Raw genomic sequence first — 25,983 nt, 5'->3', positions numbered from 1 at the left:
TCAAATGCACCAACAAGTAAACACGAATTACCCCATTCTAGTTTCTGCAAATTTGTTTTTTGAACTGAAATTAGTATAAAACCAGTGACTGCCTGTTATGTTAGAAATCTATCTGAAAATGTATAGTACTCTTCAAAAAACTCTTAGTCTTTAAATAATTTAGCCTCACCGTGGTTCAAGCTGGCAGGTCCGTCATTGCTTATACCATGTTTCATCCCATCCACTTAATTGGCAGGCAAATAGTCAGTACATTTTATGTTACTGTATTAGCATTTAGATTTATGTGACTTTAGTAGGACGAGCACAGGTCTGTCACAGGTCTGTGGTATATGGAGTGTAACCTTGTCGGTTCTCTCTCTCAGGTGGAGGGGCTGGCAGAGCAGGTGGGCATTGAACATCCACGAAAACTGATAAGCTTTACTTTGACAGGTGAGTTGAGAGGTTGACGTGTTGGAAGACATTAACAATAACAAGTCAAAGAAAAAGTGAGGTGATTAAATTAAAGTTAATTTAAACACAGACATTTGTTTTTTAGCTGAGTGATGCACTCTTCTCATGTTTGTCTTACAGTCCTGTGGGATAAACTAGAGTAAACTAAAGCTGTTTTCTACGGAGCCCCTGAAGTCCCATAAGATGATTTTTTTTTATCTTGTGCACACAAGTTATTATCTTGTGGGAAGAAGATAATAACTTGTGGGAACAAGTTATTATCTTGTGTGCACAATGTAATTATCAACTTGTTTGCACAAGATGATTATCAGCTTCTGAGCACAAAATAATTATCTTGTGGGAACAAGTTATTATCCTGTGCACACAAGTTATTATTTTGTGGGAACAAGATAATAACTTGTGCGCTCCAGATAATTGATATAATCTTATGGGACTTCAGGGGCTCCGTAGTGTTCAGGTAACATGGTAGTCTTGGAATTTAAAGAGGTGCTTTCCTGACAGAAAAAATGAATGTTGTCAGTTTTCTACATATGTCAGTATGTATCAGGATTTTTTAAAATAAGTTTACAGTAAAAGACCGGTATGTACGTGTACAGCTTGTTTTAATTATGCATTGCATCAGGAATGGCTTTTAGCTGTTTTGCCCTGCTGCGACCCAAGTTACCCTTTTTCCAGATGAAAATATAATAAACCAGGAAGAGGTTTATGCACTGGGAGTGCTCTGGTGCAGTTAGGGATAGTTTTGGGAGTTATTGGCCAATGTGATGGGTGATCCCCGATTTTGTGTTAATAGACTCGGGTTGCGTTAGGTTGGGGATAGGGAAATAAAATGGCATGACATGACAATAGAGATCTTCTCAACCACAGTGGTTTCTTCTGTTTGTCATTATCCATCCAGCTGTTTCGTACTAAATAGCAACTTGAAAATGGTTTAGCATGGCTCTAGAGATGGCAATGTCAGTCTGTCATCTGGTCCACCATGGTGGTCCAGACTGAGAGATTGCAACAAAGTTGGGTTAAAATATTTATGGTTCCCAGAGGATGTGCAGATGATGAGAATGAAATGTCTCAATAAATATTGGATGGACGGCCAGGAAATTTGGCAAAGACATCAGTGATCCCTACCTGATGAATTGTAATGACTGACCATTAACATTTACATCCAAGCATGGCTGAAACTAAGTGCAGCCAGACAGAGTTGCCAGCACGTCTGTAGACTTTAAATCTTGTTCGCAGAGAAAAGAGCATTAGTCTTTTAGTTCTCCTAGTATTTAACCCTCTCTTCTTCACACGCTTTGTTGCAGATCTGCGTGCCACTGGCCTGAAGAAGGGCATGTTTTTCAATCCGGACCCGTACCTGAAGATGTCCATCCACCCGGGGAAGAGAAGCGTCTTCCCCATTTTCAGCCACCACGGACAAGAACGCCGATCAGCCATCATCGCTAACACCACCAACCCCGTCTGGCACGGAGAGGTGACGTTTAGGCTTTTATACACTACACTACAATACTTCACTGAGCATCAGCACTCGGAGGACATATCCACACACATTCTCCTTCAAACAATGTATTGTCAGTACACAACTGAGAATGTATTGACTGCATGTTTTTCCTCTCTGCAGAAATACACGTTTGTAGCTCTAATGACAGACATCCTGTACATCGAAGTAAAGGACAAGTTTGCGAAAAGTCGACCGATCATCAAACGCTTCCTTGGTCAGCTCACTATCCCTGTGCAGAGGCTTATTGAAAAAATACCCGGGTAGGTGGAAAATATACAGACACTCACAGAATTACACACAGACATATACCTGTATGTAACACCAGACAGCTACAGCTTCAGTTTAGTCAGAAGGATATATTTTATTTCCCGCTTAATTACTCATATTTGATGCGGGCACCGTCACAGATATCATGGTGTTAGGATCTGTTTTTCTCTTTGTTTGGCTGTCTAGAGTCCAGCCTGTGAGTTTCTCCCTGTGTCGGCGCCTACCCACTGAACATGTAAGCGGCCAGTTGCAGTTTAAAGTGGAGCTCACCTCGACTGGGCCTGATGGTAAATCTGCCTTTAAATTGTATTTTGACACTATGTATTTTCTCTAAATTTGTCTTTCTAAACATGGAAATTCAACCCGTTCTGCCTGCTGTAGGGGCCTCTCCCGAGTCTATCATTGGCATGTCATCATTGAATGGAGCTCCAGGGACTCCATCCGATGATGAGGACCTGCCCCATCATCTTCCGGGAGTGATCTCGGCAGGCCCTTCTCCTACCGGCTCCCAGGGCTCCCAAAGCATGTGGGAAGGTGGGGCCACAGCCTTCCCAGAAAAGGAGCTGCCTGTTGTTGGAGCCCAGGGTAGATTTGTGGAGCCCGAAAGCTTGTCAAGCCATGAAATGCTCCAGAGGTCACTCATTGAAGGCCTGGATGCTATTGAGGCCCCCAAAGGCCCTGGTGAAAGACCCCTGGGTGCGGCCTCACCTAAACTGCGTTCTAGCTTCCCCACACACACAAGGCTCAGTGCCATGTTGCACATTGATTCAGACGAGGACGAGGAGAGATCCGGGGCCAATGACATCACTCCGGTGCCGCTGTCACCGCTGCTGATGAATGGAGAACCTCCAGATGTCAGCTGCCCCGATGAAGACGACCCTTTTCCTGAGCTCCAGCAGGAGCCTGAGCAGCTGGAGCCCTCTGTGGTGGAGGAGTCGCCCGAGGGTGCAGGTGGTGCGACAGACGATGTGCCCCCTGATGCAGAGATGGCCCTAGAAATGGGGGCAAGTCTGGACATGGAGGATGTTTTGGAGCCAGACGTCTTCTCTGAAGTGGAGGAGGCTCCTTTCACAGAGGCTGTGTCCCATAACACTATGCCAGAGGGTGAAGTGCATGAGGAAGAAAGGGGCCTAGGTGAGGACCCCTCCTCAGAGATTGACACCTGCTCCATGGCAACAGCCCCACAGACAGTATTCTCGTCATCAGAGAGCTGTCCAATAACGTTGACTACTGCTGTGGTGAGTTCATTATCTTTTTATGGTCACAACCCAAGATTCAACTTTCTGTATATGTATTACTACAAAACCACAATGGTCCCTATTAGAGCTGCAACTAAGGATTGTTTTTCTGATTAATCGATAATAATGATTTACAATGATTAACAAACAGAGAAAAGTAGCCAACTATCACATTTGAGAATGCTTATGCTTGATAAGTGACTTAAATGATCAATTATCAAAATAGTTGTTGATTAATTTTCCGGCATTTTACTAGTCACTAAACTGAACCTATTGTTCAGCGCTATTGTCTGTATTGTAGTGTTAATTGCGAATAGATATATTTCACACACAGATTACATATAAATGGATATTTTAACATGTTTTATTTATTAGCAAATTTAGCAAGTTGTGATATAATCAGTGTTTGTTAAAGGTGCCCTGTAGACCATTTTTCACTTCTTAGTTAACTACTCTTAATTGATGCCATGACAGGTGACCAGGCTGATCAGCCTCACATATGATTCTGTGCTGGTCAAATTTTCACAAATGCGAAATCGGAATTAGCAGGTCAGATCTTTAAAAAATTGGCTTGAAAATTCGAATTGGTCTCTAATAAATAGCAAAGACCAACAAGGCAGTTGTGAGTTCATCACCGGCAACACTGCCAGCTGTTATGTTATGTTATGCTATCACAGATATATCGCTATTGGCATGTATGTTTTCTGATATGCACCAAATTGAAAAAATAACATAACACAGAAAACGATGCTTGGGGTGATTTAGAAAAGGTGTCATCACGTAGTTTGTTCAGCAGAGCGCACTTTGACTTATTCTCTCAGTCAGCGTGGTGCAGAAATACATACTGGAAAATATAATAAACAATGACCCCATCATTTCCCCTTCTCAATATAAGTAATATAACGTTAACCCTGTCCCTGACAACCGCCATGTCACTCATGATCTCACATCTGTTTGCTTAGTTAGCGAGGTAGCTAGCCACCTATGATTTGTCAGTAGAGTCAGTAACGCAGCAGGTTGCAAGGTAAGCATCAGAGCATCTCTTCCCAGTCATTTTGCAGTTCAGTGGAGAACAGTACAGTGATGGACTGAGTCTGTTCAGTGAGTCTTTTACTCTCTGTGACAAGATTATCTTACTTGTTAATGTTATACATTAGCAGTGAAATATTGCTGACATTTTTTGATAAGCAAGTAAAAAGTGTTTCTGATTGGAGATCAATCCATTGGAACAAGGCGGTAACATGAGTCTCATAGCTAGCTTCATAGCTACACTAAACCATATCAGTAATCTGTGATTTTTTCCCCCTTTAAAATCAGTTTCGGTATCAACCTCAAAAATCCCTTATCTATTAAGCTCTAAAAAGTAAGCTAGTAAACACCACAGTCCACTCTGCTGTGGCAGAGTGTCATTACTGTCCCCACAGTGCACACATAGGTTCTAGTCCTAACTGTTTTCATGCGACATTGCGCCATAATGCAACACCACCTTACTACATGTAACACCACCATTACACCTTTAATATAGGGTGTTAAATGCATATTCTCAAGCGATCAGTTAGTTGGAGATAGTTTTGTGTGTTGTGAGTGGGAACCAGTTATCTGTTTCTACTTTTTGGACAACTTTTCGATGATTGTTTCCTTTTAGCTCATGCGCCTACGCACCAATGCGTTTGCACAAACTTGATGAACATGTTTCTCAGCTTTTTTTTGTTGCCTTGGTGATGGAACCAAAGGTGCCTCATGTTAGAGCTGCCATTTGGGTGGTGAATGTCTTGCATATTGTTATGGCAGAAAATTGTATCCTCTTACATTTAATCTTTTATGTATGTTCTTTTACTATTATTATTATTATGTATTGTGTTTTATCCTTAACCTTTCCTCTCCTATACTTCTTATGTTAGTCTGTCCACATTTACTAGGGTTTAGGTCAGAGCTGTGAGATTGTTTTGGTGTACTCCCCCTCTTGTTGTTCCTCTCCTCTCCTGGAATGTTCATTCAAGGCCGAGAGAGGATCTCTGTTCCCCGAAACATAGAAACCTAGACTGTGTAAATCATGATACATCCCTTTGCTCGGGCCAGACGTTAGTGACTGTCTTAGGAGACAGAACCTCTGGTCCAGCTGATTTGTGTTGTAGTACTTCTCTGTTTATTCTCTTTTGTTAAATAAATTCTTCAAAGACAACGGTTTGTGGTAACTCAATTATTTGCCCAGCCCCTCACCAGGAATATAATTTCCACGACACATATCAATGTACTGTATATGTGATTTACCTACTTCACTATAAAACCCTGTCAGTGAGGCTGATTTGATTTTTTATAGATCATTTTGTCCACTCTTTACACTAGTTTACAGTAGTTTTTTTTATTTTGTAGGAAGCAGAGGAGGGAGCAGAGACGGCCATAGATCCTGGGGGAGATGTGGTTTCCCGCACCCCACCGACAAATCAAGCTGTAGACGATGAAGGGGGTGGGCAAGCCGTTATCACTGAGGCAGAAGGAGGAGTTCCCCCAGCCGGCGTGCAAGAGGGGATCAGTGTGAGGAGGCTGAGCCTGCAGGCTGCGGGGGGCGTGGCTGAAGAACAGGAAGGGGAGGGGACAAAGCCACACAAGGAGGCTGATTCTGTTGATTCAGACCAAGTCACCACAGAAACAGATGGAGAGGAAGGTACCCAGCTTTAAACAAGTCAGCTTTCACTTTTGCAGAGTACATTTTAGAATTCCGAAGAAATGCATTTTTGAAATTACTCAGTTTGCGTTCTGGACGGATTTTACTGTTTATCATTGTCTCCATGTTAAGACAAATTCCTTCTGCCTGTTTTCTCTGATCAGGTACTCACGTCAACGGCCATCCTGTACGTTCACTTCCTTCTGTGCGTCATGACATCCACAGATACCAACGTGTGGACGAACCTCTACCTCCCAGTGAGTGTGTGTGTCTGCATGCACCGTATTGTTTGTCTGTCATATCTGTATGTCACCGCCTGTGTGTAGCAACGTGTCTTTGTGTTTATGCATCTGTGTTTGTGTGTCCATGACCTGCTGATTGATCCTGAGTAAAACTACAATTCTTGGACCACAAATTAATCCCAAATGACCCGAAGAATGACTATTGACCTTAACACAGCAAAATCTCTCCCTATATTGAGAAATGGCTACAACAAGGATGTCGATAAAATTATCTGAAGTTTTGCATTTCTTGTTGCCACACTAGCTGGACTTTGGGGATGCCAATGTCAGTCAGTAGGTCGGTCCACTGACTCCACACTAAAATCTTGATAATTGCCGGAAATGTTTCATTCGTGGAACCAAAGACCAAACCATACATGTTTGGTGATCCCCATGACTTTTCATGTAGCGCCACCATTAAGTTGATGGGTTCGGTTTTGAATGAAATTGAACGATTTGATGGATTGCATTGAAGTTTGGTACAGATGTAATACTTGGGATTATGACTTAATACCCGAAAAGGTAATGACATTCCCATCAGCCTCAGCTGTATTTTGTGTTTAGTGCTAATTAGCAAATGTTAGCATGCTAACACACTAAAAACACGATGAACATGGTAAACATTATACCTGCCAAACATCAGCATGTTAGCATTCTCATTTTGCCTCCCAGAGCATACTTTAGATTTAGTTGTTGGTATCATCATCTGTCATTCATTTTTGGCTAGCATTTATTTTTCCATTATGTTCCCCTGAGGCATTCCACACCTACTGTATATCAATTATTAATTGCCTCTCAGACTGGGAGGCCCGGATCGACAGCCACGGGAGGATCTTCTTTGTGGACCATGTGAACAGAACCACCACATGGCAGCGTCCTACTGGACCTCCTGCCCCACAGGGCCTGACCCGCTCCAACTCCATTCAGCAGATGGAGCAACTCAACCGCAGGTGGGCTTTGTAAAAAGAAATGTATTGCAATAACCATCGTTTTTTTCTATTAGTAAATACCATTATTTATTTATTATTTATAAGGTATAGGTATTTATTCAATATCTCACTAAACCAAGGGTTACCATCATCAGTTGTTAGTAGTTCTTTTCATCTTCAGGTTTTTGAACTAATGTAACTTTGAATAAAATAAAGGAATACAAAGACTTTCAGCAGAGAAATATAGGCAAATTTCGTATTCACCCCTCTTAATTTCTATTCAAGAGACTACATTCTTTGCTAAAATAGTAGAAAACTATACTTTTACTACAGTAACTTCATCATTACTCTCAATCACAGGTATCAAAGCATCAGGAGGACCATAACCAACACTGATCGGTCAGAGGAAGCCTCTGTTGACCTGCTTCCTGAACCAGAAAGTGACCTGATGCCTCACAACATTTCTGGTTAGTTTCAATAGACCTATTACAGAAAACACAAAAATAGAAGCATTTGAGGTTTAATTTACTAAACTGAAGATAAATATGTTCTCAATTAAATGACTCACCTCTTGAAAATGATTCATCTCTTGAAATACTACGGTAAGCCATGAGTATATTATTTTACACACAAAGGTCTCAGAATAGCAGTAGCCTGTGGAGATGTTTGTTTTTATACTCCTGACACTGATGGATATGTCATTTTGAAATGTCTCGTTCATGAAATAAGCTGCCTTCGGTAGTGTCTCCCTGTCTCAAGGTTTAACTAGTGTGCATTAATTTTGTTGCAGAATACCGACGAGAAAGTGCAGTCGTTCACTCCAGTGGTCGCTCGCGTCTCTCCCTGCTGCTGCAGTCACCCAGCGCCAAGTTCCTGTGCAGCCCAGACTTCTTCACCGTGCTGCATTCTAACCCTGTCAGTCTAACATGCTTCACCTCCTCTGTCATCTTTCACCCTGTACTCCTTTTACATAGATCTGTCTACATACAAGCAGACACACTGTATAATGAAACTCAAATGCAAATACTTTTGCAGACTCAGCATTTTGGCTGAATTAATTTGTGAGTACACATCACAGTCACAGGACTCAGATATAGTGACTGCAGCCTGAATGAGCCACAGTATCAGTTCACCACACAGCTCGACTTTTCAGCACAGTACTGCAATGTAGCGGGTATGACCCAGTGTTGTTGTTTCGTAGTTGTCCCATACGGTGCTAAATTAGTTGACCTGTTGGTCATAAGCAATGCTCAATGATGGCTATCATTATTTAGTAGCATTTTTCATTTTACAAAAATAGTATTAGTTACAAACGATCTCAAGTATCTCAAAGATGTACTTGCATCTCTTTGTTTTATCATTGTAAATGACTCATCCTGCACTAATCATGTAAGACAATAAAATGTAAATAATTCTTAATTCAGTCATTATCCACATTGTCCTCCATCTTGAGTGAATGAACTGAAAATGACCCAAAAGCTGTTCCCTTGTCCGCCTCCTGTCCCTCTCTGTTGACCTCACCTCTCTGCCCTCTCTGCCCAGAGTGCCTACCGCATGTTTACAAGCAACACCTGTCTGAAGCACATGATCAGTAAGGTGCGTCGGGACGCTCATTACTTTGAGCGCTACCAGCATAACCGCGACCTCGTCACCTTCCTCAACATGTTCTCCAACAAGCAGCTGGAGCTTCCCCGGGGCTGGGAGATGAAGCATGACCATACTGGGAAGGTGTGTGTGTGACCCATAACCTTTGGCTTTTGACCTGAGATTACTCCAACCTTGAAGGTCATATCATATTAATTGTAATCTTTGCTCAGTAGTCCCGGTAGTCTCTCAGCAGTCTTTCAGTAATCCTTCTTTTCAGTGTATGAACAAATAGTGAAGTTTATTCATGCATGACTGTGCTTCTCAATCCTCAGCCCTTCTTTGTTGACCACAACTGTCGCTCCACGACCTTCATTGACCCACGGCTGCCCCTCCAGAGTTCTCGCTCCACCGGGCTGCTGGCCCACCGCCAGCACCTGAGCCGCCAACGCAGCCACAGTGCTGGGGAGGTGAGAGACTAGCCGCCACTGCGCCACTTGTCACCTGGAGTCAACTTAAGACTAGCAGAAATACTGCAATGTTTATATATGCTTAGTGAGTATCTGCATGGTGGACACAGGCAGGGAATTTGCAAGTCAAGTCAGTGGTAGAAAGTAGAAAGTTCACTGAAGTTCATTTTACCTATTTTGATATTTGACACAATCCTTTAGTGCAGTGACACATCACTTAATTTCAAAACTCAAAGAGATCTTGCTGTATCACTGGAATTAATGACAATCTTCATAGACACACTATATCAAATAATGGATCCTTCTTATGTTCATCATCACTCCTGTCTTGTTTCCACTCATCTCTTCCAGACCTCTACTTTATGTAGGAATGATAAGCATCATTCAGTGACTGTTATATTAGTAGTGATACCTTAGTATGATTAATATAAACACTAGGGGCCATAGTGAAGATGATAAATGGCTGTTGTTGCCTCTTAAATCCATAGAATCCGCAGCATTATTGGGTTCAATTATCTGGTTAAGATAATAGATTTTGGATAGGTCTCCTGTTAGGAAGAATCTGTGCTTTGCATGCTCATGCAGCAGGGATTACTTAAAAATAAATCTTCCTCACTAATGCATTCAAATGCTTTCTGGAATATCTGATATCTAAGAAAATAAACGTAGAAAAATACAACTTTTAATACAGAAAATTAGTAATTTTAGTAAAACTGTTATTATATAGATTACTTTCAGTTAGTCTTCTGGGTTTGGCTTTCTTTAATACATAGTGAATGCATTTTTTCGCAGCCATCTTAAATCTTAAATGCTGGGCTGATTACATTTTCATCACGATCAAATACCTATTTTTCAAAAATTCAAATCTCTGCAATTATTTTTATACAATAGTATAATATATGGCAGCTTGGGAGATTGTAAATCTATGTATGTGGTATTCTATTCAAAAAGAAATATAAGAAATAAGATTAGTAGTTCATGGACGAGAACATGCAGAGCTGACTGATGTCCAGAGGTTCAGAGCAGAGGTCAGTGTTGGCTGGTCACTAGCAGGTGGATCGGTCTGAGAACTAGGATGCGACCTGAACTGTAGTGCTTCCTTTTTTCACAGGTAGTAGATGACTCTCGCCAAACCAACCCGCCCGTGATGCCACGCCCTTCCAGCACCTTCAGCGGCTCCAGTCGAAGTCAGTACCAAGATGTGGTGCCTGTGGGTGAGTCAGGCAGGATCTATGTACACATGCAAAGATACAAGCATAAAGTGCAAACACACACAAGACTCAGATATAAATGCATATTCCTCACTTTCTCCAGCCTACAATGACAAGATCGTGGCGTTTCTACGGCAACCCAACATCTTTGAGATCCTGCAGGAAAGGCAACCCGAGCTCGCCAGAAACCACTCGCTCAAGTATGTCTCTCACTCCCTCTTTTCCTCTCCCTTCCTCCTTCTGTCTTTCATTGCTTTCCTTTTCTCTCCCTCTCTCTCTTCCTCTCCAGCCCACTGCGTTATCATCATCAACATCAGTCATCCTGAACACACAGTTAACCTTTAATCCCAATGGATTGTGTCAGTTAACCTCCTGACGTGTGTGTGTGTGCGTGTGTGTGCGCGCAGGGAGAAGGTGCAGTTTATACGCAGTGAGGGTGTCAGTGGGCTGGCTCGTCTCTCTAGCGACGCTGACCTCGTCATGCTGCTGAGGTAAGTCCCACTGCATGTGTTTGTGTGAAGGGGTTGGGGACTGATTAATGGTCACTTGTGAAAATTATGACCTATTGGCTTCCAGGAATACAAGACGAATTCCCATTTTATCCACCTATGTTTTAAAAAGTCTGGTTTCTATAGTGTTGTATGTCTGTTCCTTCCTGGCTGTGCTCTGTGTGAGAACCTCTCTCTTGTCTCCAGCTTATTTGAGGAGGAGGTGATGTCATATGTACCACCATTACTCCACCAAACTTACTGCCTCTCGTCTCCTCAGAGCTCCCCTGGTAAGTCTCCATCTCATTCTGTGTCTGCATCACCACAACTGCACCAAGTTTGTTTGTTTATGTTTATTAAATTCTTATCTTTTTATTACACTTCATGTCTTCCACCATGAGGTTTGGTTTACATTGTCTAACAAAAAAGGAGCAATTTCATAACACCTTCATATGTAACATAGGTGGATGTCAGACTTACATAAAATATTAATTCACTCACAATAATACTATTAATACTAATCATTTTTTTAAATTTATATTACCTTTCAAAACACAGTTACAAAGTGCCTTATAATAAAAACAGTATATTTAAAACAAAAAAACAAACTAAAAGCCATAAAACTTACCACATTATAAAACACAAAAAGAGTAAAATAAAATAAAATGCACGAGAGAGAACTTCACCTCCAGGGCTCACAAGCAGAAACCCCCTATTTTAAAAAGTGATTTAAAAGACGAGATAGCCCTGATCTCAGTCTCAGAGCCCTAACTGCAAATTCTCTGTCACCTTTGAGTATAAATCTGGACCTAGGAATGACACATCCGAGGTTCTCAGGGAGCGGGAAGTGGCATAGGGCACTAAAAGATTTGCAAATAACCTGGATCTCAGCCTCTTAGAACTTTGTAAGTAATCAACAGTAACTTGAAATTTATTCTAAAAGCACGCTAGGAGCGGTGTGACGTGATTGTGTTTCTTTGTTCGAGTCAAAATCCTTTGCAGCAGAGTTTTGGATGAGACAGGAGAGGGATTTCTTACTGAACCTCACAACCTCACTTTTGAACACCTCATCAACCATATCACCAGGACTGTCTTCTTTCACCTCACAAACATTGCCCGTCTCCGCCCATCACTCACGTTCTCTGCCGCATTCATTACATCCAGAATTGACCACAGTGTTAGCATCCTCTATGGTTCACCTCAAAAAATAATGCATTTCACTTGCTGCTATTTGTGAGTTACAGTATCTCACAAGTACCTCTCTTGACTGCAGGCAGGACACACTTGTCTTTGTGCTCCTCACCTGGTTGCTGCCACACACACTTGACAGCATTTGAACCAAATAAGTTTATCTTGGTCTCATCAGACCACAGGACACGGTTCCAGTAATCCATGTCCTTAGTCTGCTCTGTCCTCAGCAAACAGTTTGCGGGCTTTCTTGTGCATCATCTTTAGAAGAGGCTTCCTTCTGGGACGACAGCCATGCAGACCAGTTTTCACCACCATAATTAATATTATTATTACAGATACCAGAGAGCATGTAATTACAGTAATCTAACTTACTAGTTATGAAGGCATAAAATACTGTTTCCAGATTTTTGGCAGAAAAAAATGGTCTAGTTGCAAGACGGTCCAAGAGTCATTGTGTCAAATGCTGTGGGAACAAGAATGGATTTATGGTCAGCATCATCTGCTAGTAATAAGTTATTTAAGACCGTGAGAAGCGCAGTTTCAGTATTATGCTTATTTCTAAAGCCAGATTGGAATTGAAGATATTGTTATTATGAAAAGCTAGCAGTTGATCTGTTACAACCTTTGCTAAAACCAAGGCTAAAAGAGGGAGTTTAGAAATAGGCCTTAAATGGTTAAGATGAAAGGAATCAAGAGAAGGCCCGTTTAAAAGTGGTTGAACAAGAGCAGCTTTTTGCTAAAGAAAAGGGGACACTTTGTTAAAAACAAACTTTAGAAATGTTACAGGTAGAATATCTAAAGGAAAGCTGAGAGTTTTATTTTCATTAACACATCAGTTTGTGGAGATGGAGAGATTGGATTAAATGAGCCAAGGAAGACTGCACAGGGCTTCTAACAGTAACTGGAGAATCTGGGAGAGAAATGAAACTTCAATTTGAGTAAATAAGGAAAGAATTTCTTCATATTTCTCAGGGGTGGCATCTAATATCTGGCCCGGGAGAGGATCAGTGACACGGCTCACAATGTTAATCAAAAGTCTTGGATTTGACTGATTAATATCAATTAAAGAAGCAAAATATGAAGCTCTAGAATTTCTAACTTCTGCATTAAAGGTCTTAAGAAGAGACCTGAGAAGCAAACCAGCTGAACTGTGAGTTTAGATGATTATATAATAATATTTTCATTTATCCAGGGCTTTGGGCATTGAGAGGTGACGCGATTGTTTTGGTTTTGAAGAGAGCAATGTCACCTAAGATGGAGGAACATGTATTATTAAAATTATTCAGCTGCTCAGATGCAGAGAGCAGTGCTCTAGAGAAACTCGTGGGAATGTCGAAGGCAGTATTTAATTTAACAGCAGAGGATGAGTTAAAAATTCTAGATCTAGTTGTGGGGTGTGGGCAACAGATAAAACAAGGCAACAATGTGTTAAAAATACTTTTGACATCGCGGATGTTTAACCATGAGCTGAAACTAGATCTAGATCTAAAACTAAGACATACTTTAAATGTACACTCGCATTCCCTGTTAACTCCCTCCCCTCAACCTCTACATACATACACGCTTAGTCCTTTATTCCCCTCAAGGCCATATACATTTTTTTATAAAAAACTAAATAATTATTTTCATATTAATCTGAACAAAAAAACAAATGAAGTGATAAATCAGTGATCAAATGTACAACAAACTCATCTCTGTTGATTATCATTTCAATTACTACAATAAACCACAGCCAGTTGGCCTAATTAATATATGAGCATATCAAGTAGCCATATCATTTTCAAATTAAACCAAAACGAATAGAAACTAATTATAGAACAATAGAATAATTAGTTACTGAGGGTTAGATGTGTCTTTAAGTGGGATGTACAGGAGCTGACACACACGCAAACACACACATCTGTCAGTGTTTATCTACTGCTGTCTACCTCTAATCTTAAACTGTTAACCTGCAAATAGTAATTCCGATTCTCACATTCTGATTCTTCCTGGCCAATTTAGGCTTTAGACAATTTTAGCTTGGGATCATTAAAATTACACTTATCTCAATGTCCCTGTTTCTGTTTTCCATTATTTACCCATCTTTGTCCCCCTTTTATTTTTTTCAGTTTACCATTCTGTTGTGCCTGACGCCTGACTTTCATTGCCCATTTTCTCAGCCGTTTTCTTTCTTCCTGTCTTTCTTTCTCTCTCTCCCTTCTCTCTCTCTCTCTCTCTCTCATTTAAATCCCAGGCACCCAGCGAGCCAATGCCCGCGCTCCTGCTCCCTATAAGCGAGATTTTGAGGCTAAACTGAGGAACTTTTATCGAAAGCTGGAGACCAAGGGTTATGGACAGGGACCAGGAAAAGTCAAGTAGGTTTAAACCCTACAATTGAAAGAGATGTATGTATAAATTGTGTGATAGCACTGAAGATGGCCTGATGTCTCTTCTTCCTCTTTGGAGCGCCATGGAGCTCCAATGTTGTCTAACAACAATTAAAAACATATAAGCCACACTGTCTATGGATCCTCCGTTATCATGAACACACACGTTGTTTATTTTGTCTCAGTCCCACACTCACTGTCCAGCTGCTGTAAATGCTCACTACAGCATCAAATGTGTAATAATAACAATTTGTGTGTGTGTGTGTGTGTGTGTGTGTGTGTGTGTGTGTGTGTGTGTGCTCCCAGGCTCATCATACGCAGGGACCACCTTCTGGAGGACGCCTTTAACCAAATCATGTGTTACTCCCGTAAAGACCTACAGAGGAGTAAACTTTACGTCAGCTTTGTGGGCGAGGATGGGTGAGAAAGCCCCATTTCATTCCCAGTTCATTTCCACATCATGCTTTAGACACTTCAAGTGTGAAATGTATGTATTTGCTAACTGTAAAGGATCCAGGGGTGTTTTGCTGAGCATTCATTCTTTTCTTGAGCCACCAGTTCTCTAGATTTGGCTTAGACGGTTGTCTATAGCAGAATCCAATATATACCCTAGACATTGTTCCTTTAAGTGCTTTCTGTGATTGCTGAGTAGCTGCAGAAGAGAACATTCACTGATTCAGTTTTCCTAATGACATGTATAACACATGCATAACGTGTGATGATTGCAGGTTGGACTACAGTGGGCCATCCAGAGAGTTTTTCTTCCTGGTGTCCAGAGAACTGTTCAACCCATACTACGGCCTGTTTGAATATTCAGCCAATGACACATATACTGTCCAGATCAGCCCCATGTCTGCCTTTGTAGACAACCACCATGAATGGTGAGCTTTTCATATATTTATCTGTGTAGTGCATCTACAGTATCAGTCTGTCGAACGTAAGTTTGCTGCTGAGCTGACTGTAAAGGGACGCTTGTCTGCTCTGACTGCTGTGTGTTGATCCTAAAATAGAAGTCTGCCTGAGTGACAGTGATTGGATGGATGGATGATCAGACTGATGAATGGATGGGCAGAAACTTGACAGGAAATTCAGCACATCATTGGCTGGATGAAGAAGATAGCAGATGTAGCAACATAAACTCAAGTCTTCAGGGGTTTGTTTGTCACGCGGGCCAAGCTTAGTGGCACTTCAAAATGAAGAATGACAAGATAATACTCGTTCCTGTAGAGACAATCTTTCTGAAGTTCTCAAGAAAGATGGATAGAGAAGTGTCTCAGATGGTCTCTGTACTACAGGCTTCAGCACTATTCTGACTCAATGCAGTGTTTTCACAGTAAATCTGAGGGGAGTTTATTTATTGTCATGAACAATGTCACCATCTGCTGCATCCTCTGTTTTGTGGGGTCTATTCTTCCAGTTCTGGTCCTGGTGCCTGTATTCACCTGTATTTTTGGTGCTGTGTCTAGGTTTCGCTTCAGTGGGCGTATCCTCGGCCTGGCTCTTGTCCATCAGTACCTGCTGGATGCCTTCTTTACCCGACCCTTCTACAAGGGGCTTCTTCGTATGTAAGTCCCTCTGCCTCTCCCGATTCCACACCAGTCTGCAGGACACCAGCACTTCCAGTCAGATCCCCCTCAGACCGTGCTGAGAATGTGATTGTTTTTAGTCAGAGCGTCTCAGCCAGCAGCTGGCTGGGTTTCCTGTCAGCAGGAGCAACATCCTTATTAATAGTGTGTCCAAATAACCTAAAACCCTACCAAATGTCTGCACTGAAGACAGACGTTTATGTAATAAGGGTTCTTAACCTGTTCAGCAACACTTCCTTTCTTGGCTCTATCATTACTGTGCAGACAAGCATTTATCAAACAAATAAGTGTTTTTATTCCAATTAAACCACATACAGAAGTTTCTAAAGACATAAAATATTTTTTTATTTTTTTATATTTTTACCAGCTGTCAGGTGACAAAGCCGCTGTCAGCTCCTGTACTGTGTGTGACCCCCTGTCACCGATCAGTCACGTAGTGTGAACGCCACAACGACTTCAGACTCCCGTGACAAGACAGCAAGTTGTGTAGTGTGAACGGCACGGCCGTTGGCCGACGCTGAAAGTCGTGTAGTCTGCACAAGCGTTAAGTCACTTTCACACATAGATGGCAGAGGCCAAGGTGCCAACTGCTCATCAGAAACAGAAATTAACATTCACACACACTCACACACCACAGCCATCATGAGCCATTTGGGGTTCAGTATCTTGCCCAAGGACACTTCGACATGCAGACTAGAGGATCGAACCATCAATCTCCCAATTAGTGGGCAACCTGCTCCTGAGCCCCTATAAAAAACATAATATTCATATAGTAATCCAGGTGACTGCGAAAGCCATACTTTTCATGGTGCACATTCACAAAAATGTAAAGAAATATGAATAAAAAGGCTGCAAAACCGCTAACTCACTGTTTCCATACCAACTCTATACTTCCTATTTCCATTAGCTAGTGTGTGGTGGGAAAATATGAAAATATATTCATGTCATAAGAAACAAAATAATAATATTTTAAGTGTTAAATTTATGAAAATGTATTGTTTTTTTTACTATCAGCACATGAATTGACACTAATAAGGCCCAGAACGTCCCATCAATATACCTTTTTTGAATGTGTAATAGGTATGTAAAGTCAAAAAGCCCAAAGTCCAGCCCATAGGGAGTTAACCATCTCCCACAGAAAACTCTGCTCTGAACTGCCTGAAAACAGCTTCTTTGTAGTCCAGCCTTTTCCCTTTGATCCCTGTGATGACACAGCAAAACACAAGTCATAACGCTCGCCAAGCAGCTAGTCCGACACGCCCTCAACAACACAGGTGGAAAAACACGCAGCACACAGTGACAAGACGTCCGCCTTTTGCATCTCCTCTCCTTTCCAAAATTAGCTACCCTCCAGGCAGTTGATGGACATTAAGTTGTTATCGCGATGTAGCAGAGCTCAGTTTAAAAAATGATGACTATCTCACCACTCTGAAACTCTTGCTCCAGTCCATGTTGCTAAGGGAACATGTACAGCTGAACCGAAGCCGTGTTTACCGGCTTCTCATGACCCGCCCTACTCTGCTTCTGATTGGCTTGTAGTCCTTAACTAGGAAGTGCGCATGTGCAACGCCCAACAAAGATCTTGTAGAGGTAAGATGTATCACTCGATAGCTAAAAGGAAGCATTCAACACACAGAGTGAAAAGAGGAGCTGCAGCAATGTGCAGTATGACAAAAAATATGGTGTTTTTTGAAAATAAACCATGTAAACCTGTTCTGGTACAACCTCTAAATAGGATAATGAACCTGAAAATGAGCATAATATGACCTCTTTAAGTTAAACGAGGACAAGAGAAATCCTACTCTTTGGTCCCCGACATCATTACTGCCCAGAGCCTCAAGCACCTTTCCGCCAGCATCCAACCACATGCCAAGAACCTTGCTGTTATAGTTGGTGGTGATCTAAGTTATAATTGTCTACAAATCTGTCCATGGTCTCGGGCCATATTTCATAACCTCACACCCTACACCATTCTACTTAAACCTTGCTTTATTTCCACACTCATGCACATACAGTATATGCCTTTATTCTTGTGTGTGTTTACATACATTTCCGTCATTGTGAAGCACTTTGGTACAAAACCTGTCACCAACATAGCAAGTGATGGCATTTCTGAGTAACCTAACCTATTCTGAAAATAGCAATATATGGCCTCCCTAGCTAAAACATGTAGTGACAATGAAATAAGCCTGTAAATAAAGGGACTGAAAACCACTCGGTAAGCCTCTCACATCCGTCATAACTGAGATGGTTTATCCGTATCCATAATACATTTGACATGCATCGTGCTGCATGTGCTTATTTGCTACCTTTAGCTATCTTTGGGGAAAGCTATTTTACGCTGGTATACATGAGGTAATTAACCTTTAACCTCCCCTCTTACAATCAGCCATGGTTTATGAGTAGGGCTACCCATCAATACCTACCGTGACCCCTCTGAAAGCTCTGTGTAACCTCTACCTGCGCTCGTGCAGCCCATGTGACCTGAGTGACCTGGAGTTCCTAGATGAGGAGTTCCACCAGAGCCTGCAGTGGATGAAAGACAACGACATCGAAGACATGCTGGACCTCACTTTCACTGTCAATGAGGAGGTCTTTGGACAGGTATGTGTGTGATTGCATAAGACGGGTTGTCTTATTTGTTAAATTTGTGACTGCAGACATGTAATAATAAAGCTGTATTTAAAATGTCTGCATGTGATTGTGTAGATTACAGAGAGAGAGCTGAAGCCAGGCGGGGCTGGTATCCCTGTGTCTGAGAAAAACAAGAAGGAGTACATTGAGCGTATGGTCAAGTGGCGTATAGAGAGAGGAGTAGCCCAGCAGACGGAGAGCCTGGTCCGAGGCTTCTATGAGGTACATCATTAATATTGGTGTTACAGGTATTAATGAGGCTTTCAGACCCTCTTTATGTTGCATAATGGCTATAATATGACAGGATTGTTGACGCAGTGTGGTTGAATCATTGCTTCGGGTTTTAAGATTTTGTTTTTGACCAGCACAAACTTAAGAACCCATGCTTCCGCCCATTCTCTGACTGCCATCTGGAATTTTCAGTGGTGAATGACGATGCCTTGAGCGAGCAGCTGGTGTCACAATACATTTCAATTAGAAAGGCTTTGATCAAGCCAAAACAGCAAATGACAAAGCAGCATTATACTTTGCTGAACTACATCATGACATATGTAGTTAGCTTGGAAATGTAGTGGGTGGAAATTGGGGCTTCAGCTTATGATTATTTTCATGTGCTTATTTTCATTATTGATTATCCGACCAGAAAATTTGGTCCAGAAAATTGGATAGAAAAAAGTCAATCAGTGTTTCCCTAAGCCCAAGGTGACGTCCTCAAATGTCTTCTTTTGTCCGACCTAAATATTTCATTTGATTCAATTCAATTCAGTCAACTTTATTCATCCCACTAGGGGCAATTAGTTAAGAGCAGCATGTTTTCAACAGTATATTTATTCAGTTTACTGTCAGAGAGGAGTTAAGAGAACAGACAATATTCACATTTGAGAATTAAATAGATTCATTAAGATATATGGCATACATTACTGTACAACTGTGATATGTACTTTGCTTACAGAGTGTTTGTGCACTTCTCAGTTTGTATATGAATCTGAGGGCACGTTCCTACTAAGGACGTTTGGAGTGGTCTGTTCAGACTCTGAATAATGACAGATGAACATATGTGGATTTAAACAAGTGAGAATGTCCAGTGTATAACTGTAAGATGGATGTTTACATCTGAAAGCCCGCAGTCCTACATGCTGTGGAAGCTCAGCATGACAGAGTGAAACAAGAGTGAACTATAATGTGGACTGGTGCTCATATTCTTTTTCTCATGACTTTTTATAACTGGTACAAGCCCAACCCCTGCTTAAGTCCCTTGTGACAGATTACGGGGTCTTTGGGGGCTACATGTGTGTCAATGTGAGTTTACAGGCCTCAGTTTACTAAACAAATAAACGCCACCATTTACTGTAAACAAAATGAGAGACGCCAAAAAATGTTTTCACTATGTTTATCCTACTGCCATCTGTGTCGCTGGAACTCATGATGTATGTGGGAAGGATGATAAATGAATAGGCTGTATCATATGTTATATACCATGTGTTCATCCGTTTGAGTGTGTGTGTGTGTGTGTGTGTGTGTGTGTGTGTGTGTGTGTGTGTGTGTGTGTGTGTGTGTGTGTGTGTGTGTGTGTGTGTGTGTTAGGTGGTGGATGTGCGACTGGTGTCTGTGTTTGATGCCAGGGAGCTGGAGCTGGTGATTGCGGGCACCGCAGAGATCGATCTGTCAGACTGGAGAAACAACACAGAGTACAGAGGAGGTATGTAAAGCAGCAGGGAGCCAGTGGGGCAGAAAGCAGAGACAGAGATGAAAGTGTTCATGGCACACTGACAGCAACGTGAGAAAACTAGCAAAGTCAAATGCACACACAATTCATTCATAACTGAAAGCTGCAGGTGTGCACCAGCTAACCCTCTGTTTTGAGCAGGGGGGATTAGATAATGTAGAGGCCTTGCTAAAGAACGCCTCAGTGTTAAGTAATCGCTGAGGAGGTTTAAAGTTTTTCTCATTCACTTTCTTCAAGTTTTTCTCAGCGAGTCCAGGGATTAAACCCAGCAATCTTCCTGAAGAAAAAATTAACTGACAAATGTAGCCCCCCAGTGTCCACTGTTTAAAACACTGGTTCAAGTTGCAACAGTGGTCCGCTGCCATTCCAGCCAATGTCCACTGCATGTGTAAGGATGGGATGCCTCTAAACCTCTTATATCTACAGGATTGTTTAAGAAATACAGATACAAAATAAAGGCATGCTGCTTACAGTAATTAAAAAAAGACTTAAGGTATCTCTTACCATAATCACCATAAATGAGCTGCACATGTCTATTTAATATTTTTGTAAAACACAAGTGTCAGCAAGACAACTCTAAACAATATTAGAAATGTGGCTGCTGAAGAACAGATGGGAAGAAATAATAATTGATAAATAATTTTTCTTCGGGGAGTTATTGCTATTTAATTATTGTAATACATCTTGTGTGCAGTACAAGCATGCAAGCACCAGTGTCCAAACCATTTGTAACAGATCACATTAAAAGGCTTTTTAAGGGTCTGGCCAATACAGTTGAAAAGCCGCCAGCAAGCAGAGAGACAAGAGAACCCAAACGGACAGTCGGCCGTGACTCAGTGTGAGGCTCGTTTAATAAAGGAATCGACTGAGATGGACAAAACAGCCTCGGCCATTAAATATTAAACAGCAGAGCTCATTCAAAAATCACAGTGGAGAAACAGTGATGCGGGAGGTGGAAGAGAGCAGTGAGGATCAGGGGCCAGGAATATTTGTTATTCATCTGACTCATGCACCATCATATCTGTCTCCTCTCAGGTTACCATGACAACCATATAGTGATTCGCTGGTTCTGGGCAGCTGTAGAGAGGTTCAACAATGAGCAGAGGCTAAGACTGCTGCAGGTACAGCACGTGGGTGACCGCATGCACACAGACTGCCCCCATGTGGAGGCTGGGTGCCCTGCAGGCACTGCAGAGTCCTGCTTGAGGCTGCAGAAAGATGTTACTTTAAGCTCTCTTTTATGTAACTAGATTATACAATTTGCATGCAATTTTCTAATTTCATTGAAGTTGAACCTTCTCAGTTTAGATGAGACTACTTGTTTAAATTCATATAAAAACCTGCAGAACTAAAAAAAAAAAAATTTCTTTAGTTATAAGTCATAAATAATAACTGAATAAATGTTTTTATGCTGCTTTCGAACTTTTTGTGACTTTATTGGCCGTCTCTCTAGTTTGTGACAGGCACCTCCAGTATTCCCTACGAGGGATTTGCCTCTCTACGGGGCAGTAATGGACCCCGCAGATTCTGTGTGGAAAAGTGGGGGAAAATCACTTCCTTACCCAGGTAAGCTGATGACTAATGGGATGACTATGTCGCCTTTAGGAACTGTACAAATGATTAAAAAGGTGTATTTTTTTCTTTTGCTGAAGTGGGGTTGGGCCTTTTATTTTTGTCCTAATTCCTTCATTTATATATGAACATTCCCTTGTAAAATGAAATACTGATTATTACACAAAGATTAAACAGTTACAAATAATGACACAATGTGTGTTTCAGTCCTTTCTCCTTCTCAGGGCTTCCCTTTCTAAATGAACTAACTAACTAATGGGACCAACATGTACATTTTATAGCTTTACTATCTTTATATCTATGTCATTAAACTTTCTCTCTACCAACGTCATTTAAGGCATCATCTGATCTGATTTTTATTCTTTTTAAATTTGGTTTTAGTTAAGTTTAAACCTCACAGATGATTTATCTTGGCATTCATCTGATTAATGCCTGTGTATGTGTCTCCATAGGGCTCACACTTGCTTTAATCGTCTGGACCTCCCACCTTACCCCTCCTTCTCCATGCTTTACGAGAAGCTGGTCACTGCTGTGGAGGAAACGAGCACATTCGGTTTGGAGTAACCTTAAATCAGCTCACACCCAGGTTCAACTTGGGAGAGTGAACCATCTGGAAATCCACCGTTCTCACTTAGGAGAGACATGGAATATAAAACTAATATCCTCAAAAGGCAACTAACTTCCCCGTGGATAACTCTGCTGTTTCACCGCCTGGCTTTTCGTCATTCAGCACGCAGCCTCCGATTCTCTGTCTTTCTCTTATGTATAACAGAAGTCTATCAAGTGAACACCTTCTGGAAGAAAGGAAGAGAATCGGAGAATGGTTTGAAAAGCTGTACAATTTCTTGTTTTCATGGTAACCTTTGTTCATTGAGCCACATGTGTGCTTTATCTCTTCAGTTAATGGCCTTGTTTACTGGAATTCTAGCACCTTCCGTCCTCCTTCTCCAACCTGCACCTCAGAGACAGCTGCTCAAAACCCACCCTCCCTTCCCCCTCTCTGGACCTCTAAACTGTGTCCTTTCTGCACTGGGACTGCAACGTTATGAACTATAACACACACACACACACACACACACACACACACACACACACACACACACATTAATCACCTTTGCACAAAACACACACAACTGTGGGACATTTAGTTTTTATTAATGGTACAAACCAGTGTTTCCTCCAAGATTTTTTATCAGCATTGAAAGATAAGAAAGACGTTTTAGACTTACAGTTGGATGTTGGCTGGTCCTCCTTGCCTGTGAGAGAGCAAGGATTACACTAATGTGCACTAATACACACACAAACATACACAAAATTGCATAAACCCAGTTGTTCCAGTTCCGTAACTTAAAAATACACTTGTTTTTACAGTTCTGATTTCTGGTTACGCTAGACAAGGAGTCACAAATCATCAGTGACATTTCCGGACAGTCTTATTTGTGATAGTGACAGCAGGTTCTGGTCAAGACTGTTACCTTCAATACTGCGACACCAGAGCTCTTACTGTACATGGGCACGAAAGGTAAAGACACATCTGAGACATGCAGTCCTGTTTATTACTATATATATTTAACAAGGACACTTACTATCACACACACAAACACATGCATACAATATTACAGCCTTGATGCTGCGGGTGCACTTTCTTACAGTGTAATAGATGCACTCCCTCCAGTATACAGATACATTTAATGACACACTTCAGTCAGATAGAAGTGCAGGGTTTGTCTTTCAAACTGATCATGAGCAATAGATGTACTTTCTCACACAGACCAATGATGACAGATGATACACAAGGCCCGTCCCACTGATGTAATTGCCTCCCATCCAATGAAAGTGATGAATGTACCAAATAAGTGACTGAATGTATGAACCTCCTCAAGCAACTTTGTCCAGCCCCCGAGGAGGATTTCAAGCAGGCGGAAGAGGAAAACACAAAGTGGAAAGTTAGAAGTGGAGGGAAAGGAAATCTTTTAGTGCCTCGTGGGTTTTCCTGACCACAAAGTGAAATTTCATAAGGGAAGCTATTTTATTTCCTTGTGAAGTTTGACCAGATCTGTGTGTCTAATAACAAATCAAACAGGAGCTGTGGTTTAAATTCCCAACACAGACATCAACACAAGGGGGCGGTAAGGTGTCATTACTATGGCACCACCTAAACAAAAACCTGGTGTTGTCAATAGCTTCTTCTTAAAAAGCATGTGATAAAACATTTCTATAAATCTTAAGTGCACGACCCAAACCCTGAGGGCCCTTTTACTCAGTCTCTCACACACTTTCTTACATGCACACAAACACACACAAACACATACTCATTTTCTATGGGGTGCATGCAAGATTACACCTATTGTACAGAGCCCTGTTGGAGTTAGACCACAGGGGCTGAAATAGTGCTAGGGAGCCCCACGTGTGATGCAAGATGTGGCGGCATCCTTTTGTATCCCAGCCCCCCTCTCAGTCCAATACTGCATGCGGGATCTTCCCGGTCAGCTCTGTGAGCTGCGCTGAGGCAGAAACCCCTAGATGGCGTTGTGTTATAGCTCGATATTGCATGCTGAAATAGTGCAACACTCTGTCCTTAATAGCTTTTTTGCATGAGGATATTGATATCCATTCAGAAAAAGGGGTGAGGGAGCTGGTTAAGTTGTGTCACTTTGGTTGTGGCGCTTACTTGAGGCATGCGGCCTTATGCTCACCTGGCACTGTCATACCTTGAGTGTTCAGCTCATGGGAACAGGGTGTAGGAAATAGGTGCTTTAGTCACTTAGTTTTAGCTCTGGGAATGGACAATGTGTGAATGCAATAGTTTGTTTTCTCTATGACAGTGTAATGGCGAGTATCTCGGCAGCATGTTTCAAAAATGGTTGTTTCTTTCACATGTGCGTGTCTGCCTATCTTAGTAATAGGTCAAAGGTGATGCTTCATTGCTCATGAATCAGTGATGAATCAATAGGGCTGTTTTGATTTTGTGAAACGTGAGAGCACATGTATGTGTACCGTGTGTGGTCTTGTTTGTCTATTTGTATATAAATGTATGTCTGTCCTGTGTGTATAAATACATATTTTGCACCGAATGTACCAAAGGTTTGGGGCTTGCAAAGTCAATCATTAGGCCTGCTCTCTATTTCTGTCTAACAAACACATCCCACTCCTGGCGTCTGCCAAATCCTTACAGAGCATCACCCCATGTTTGCTTGAAGGGCAGCTTTGTGGCATGGGCAACAACACTTCACGTTAGGATATACATTCACTTGGTCAGTTTGAAGTTTTCCATAATGAGGCTTTTCTGCTGCAGCAGACCGGTAAGGCAGATGAAAACAGTTGCATCTCTTGTCTTTCCTAGTACATTTCTGACAAGACCCGGCTGCAGTTTTCAGAATTCCACTCTATGCAAAGCTCCTGTATGTGTGTCTCCATTTCACCCCAATGATTGTAATAAAAGAGAACAAATGGAACATTTTGATTAATGATACATGACCCTTATTTATCTTGTACAAGACAGTATTAGTGTGTTGGGAAACACCTAATCAGCAAGTAGCCACTACCTCTTATTGATTAAACAATCCTCTCATAATCCCCACATTACCAGCCAAATATGTCAGAGAAAAGGAAAAGAAAAATAGAAAAAGTGCAGCTAAATAATTTGTTTCACAATGATCATGTGGAGAAAATATATATATAAAAAAAATCAAATTGTAAAACTTTCCCTATACATACTTTATACATTTGTAATTGCGTGGTGCTTTGAGAAGTTGCAGTCTTTTCGGGACAGATGCGTAGGTCAGTGTGACGCTTCCAATGCCCTCCAGATGCTTTGCCAGATG

At 41.5% G+C, this 25,983-nt stretch overlaps 1 protein-coding gene across 7 annotated transcripts in view; it reads left to right on the top strand.

Moving 5' to 3' along the window:
- The window catches only part of hecw2a (HECT, C2 and WW domain containing E3 ubiquitin protein ligase 2a), a 38,293-nt gene extending 12,671 nt beyond the window's left edge, over positions 1-25,622 (top strand). For 2 of the 7 annotated variants that reach the window (XM_046055063.1, XM_046055064.1), the window contains exons 5-30: positions 363-429; positions 1,755-1,924; positions 2,072-2,211; positions 2,405-2,505; positions 2,600-3,456; positions 5,830-6,121; positions 6,286-6,378; positions 7,202-7,352; positions 7,692-7,798; positions 8,122-8,246; positions 8,874-9,059; positions 9,251-9,385; positions 10,479-10,599; positions 10,700-10,796; positions 11,004-11,087; positions 11,292-11,374; positions 14,509-14,629; positions 14,948-15,061; positions 15,370-15,522; positions 16,108-16,206; positions 18,702-18,831; positions 18,937-19,083; positions 20,446-20,560; positions 21,623-21,708; positions 22,041-22,153; positions 22,612-25,622. In XM_046055063.1, coding sequence (XP_045911019.1) covers positions 363-429; positions 1,755-1,924; positions 2,072-2,211; positions 2,405-2,505; positions 2,600-3,456; positions 5,830-6,121; positions 6,286-6,378; positions 7,202-7,352; positions 7,692-7,798; positions 8,122-8,246; positions 8,874-9,059; positions 9,251-9,385; positions 10,479-10,599; positions 10,700-10,796; positions 11,004-11,087; positions 11,292-11,374; positions 14,509-14,629; positions 14,948-15,061; positions 15,370-15,522; positions 16,108-16,206; positions 18,702-18,831; positions 18,937-19,083; positions 20,446-20,560; positions 21,623-21,708; positions 22,041-22,153; positions 22,612-22,723 — 3,999 coding nt within the window. In that variant the 3' untranslated portion in view covers positions 22,724-25,622. The remainder of the gene's footprint in view (positions 1-362; positions 430-1,754; positions 1,925-2,071; positions 2,212-2,404; positions 2,506-2,599; positions 3,457-5,829; positions 6,122-6,285; positions 6,379-7,201; positions 7,353-7,691; positions 7,799-8,121; positions 8,247-8,873; positions 9,060-9,250; positions 9,386-10,478; positions 10,600-10,699; positions 10,797-11,003; positions 11,088-11,291; positions 11,375-14,508; positions 14,630-14,947; positions 15,062-15,369; positions 15,523-16,107; positions 16,207-18,701; positions 18,832-18,936; positions 19,084-20,445; positions 20,561-21,622; positions 21,709-22,040; positions 22,154-22,611) is intronic. The other 5 variants (XR_006825842.1, XM_046055065.1, XM_046055067.1 and 2 more) reach the window with 5 other exon arrangements.
- The last annotated feature ends 361 nt before the right edge of the window (positions 25,623-25,983 follow it).

Source organism: Micropterus dolomieu, linkage group LG07, assembly GCF_021292245.1.
Source record: "Micropterus dolomieu isolate WLL.071019.BEF.003 ecotype Adirondacks linkage group LG07, ASM2129224v1, whole genome shotgun sequence".
Taxonomy (NCBI): domain Eukaryota; kingdom Metazoa; phylum Chordata; class Actinopteri; order Centrarchiformes; family Centrarchidae; genus Micropterus; species Micropterus dolomieu.
This window is presented reverse-complemented; position numbering and strand designations above follow the sequence as displayed.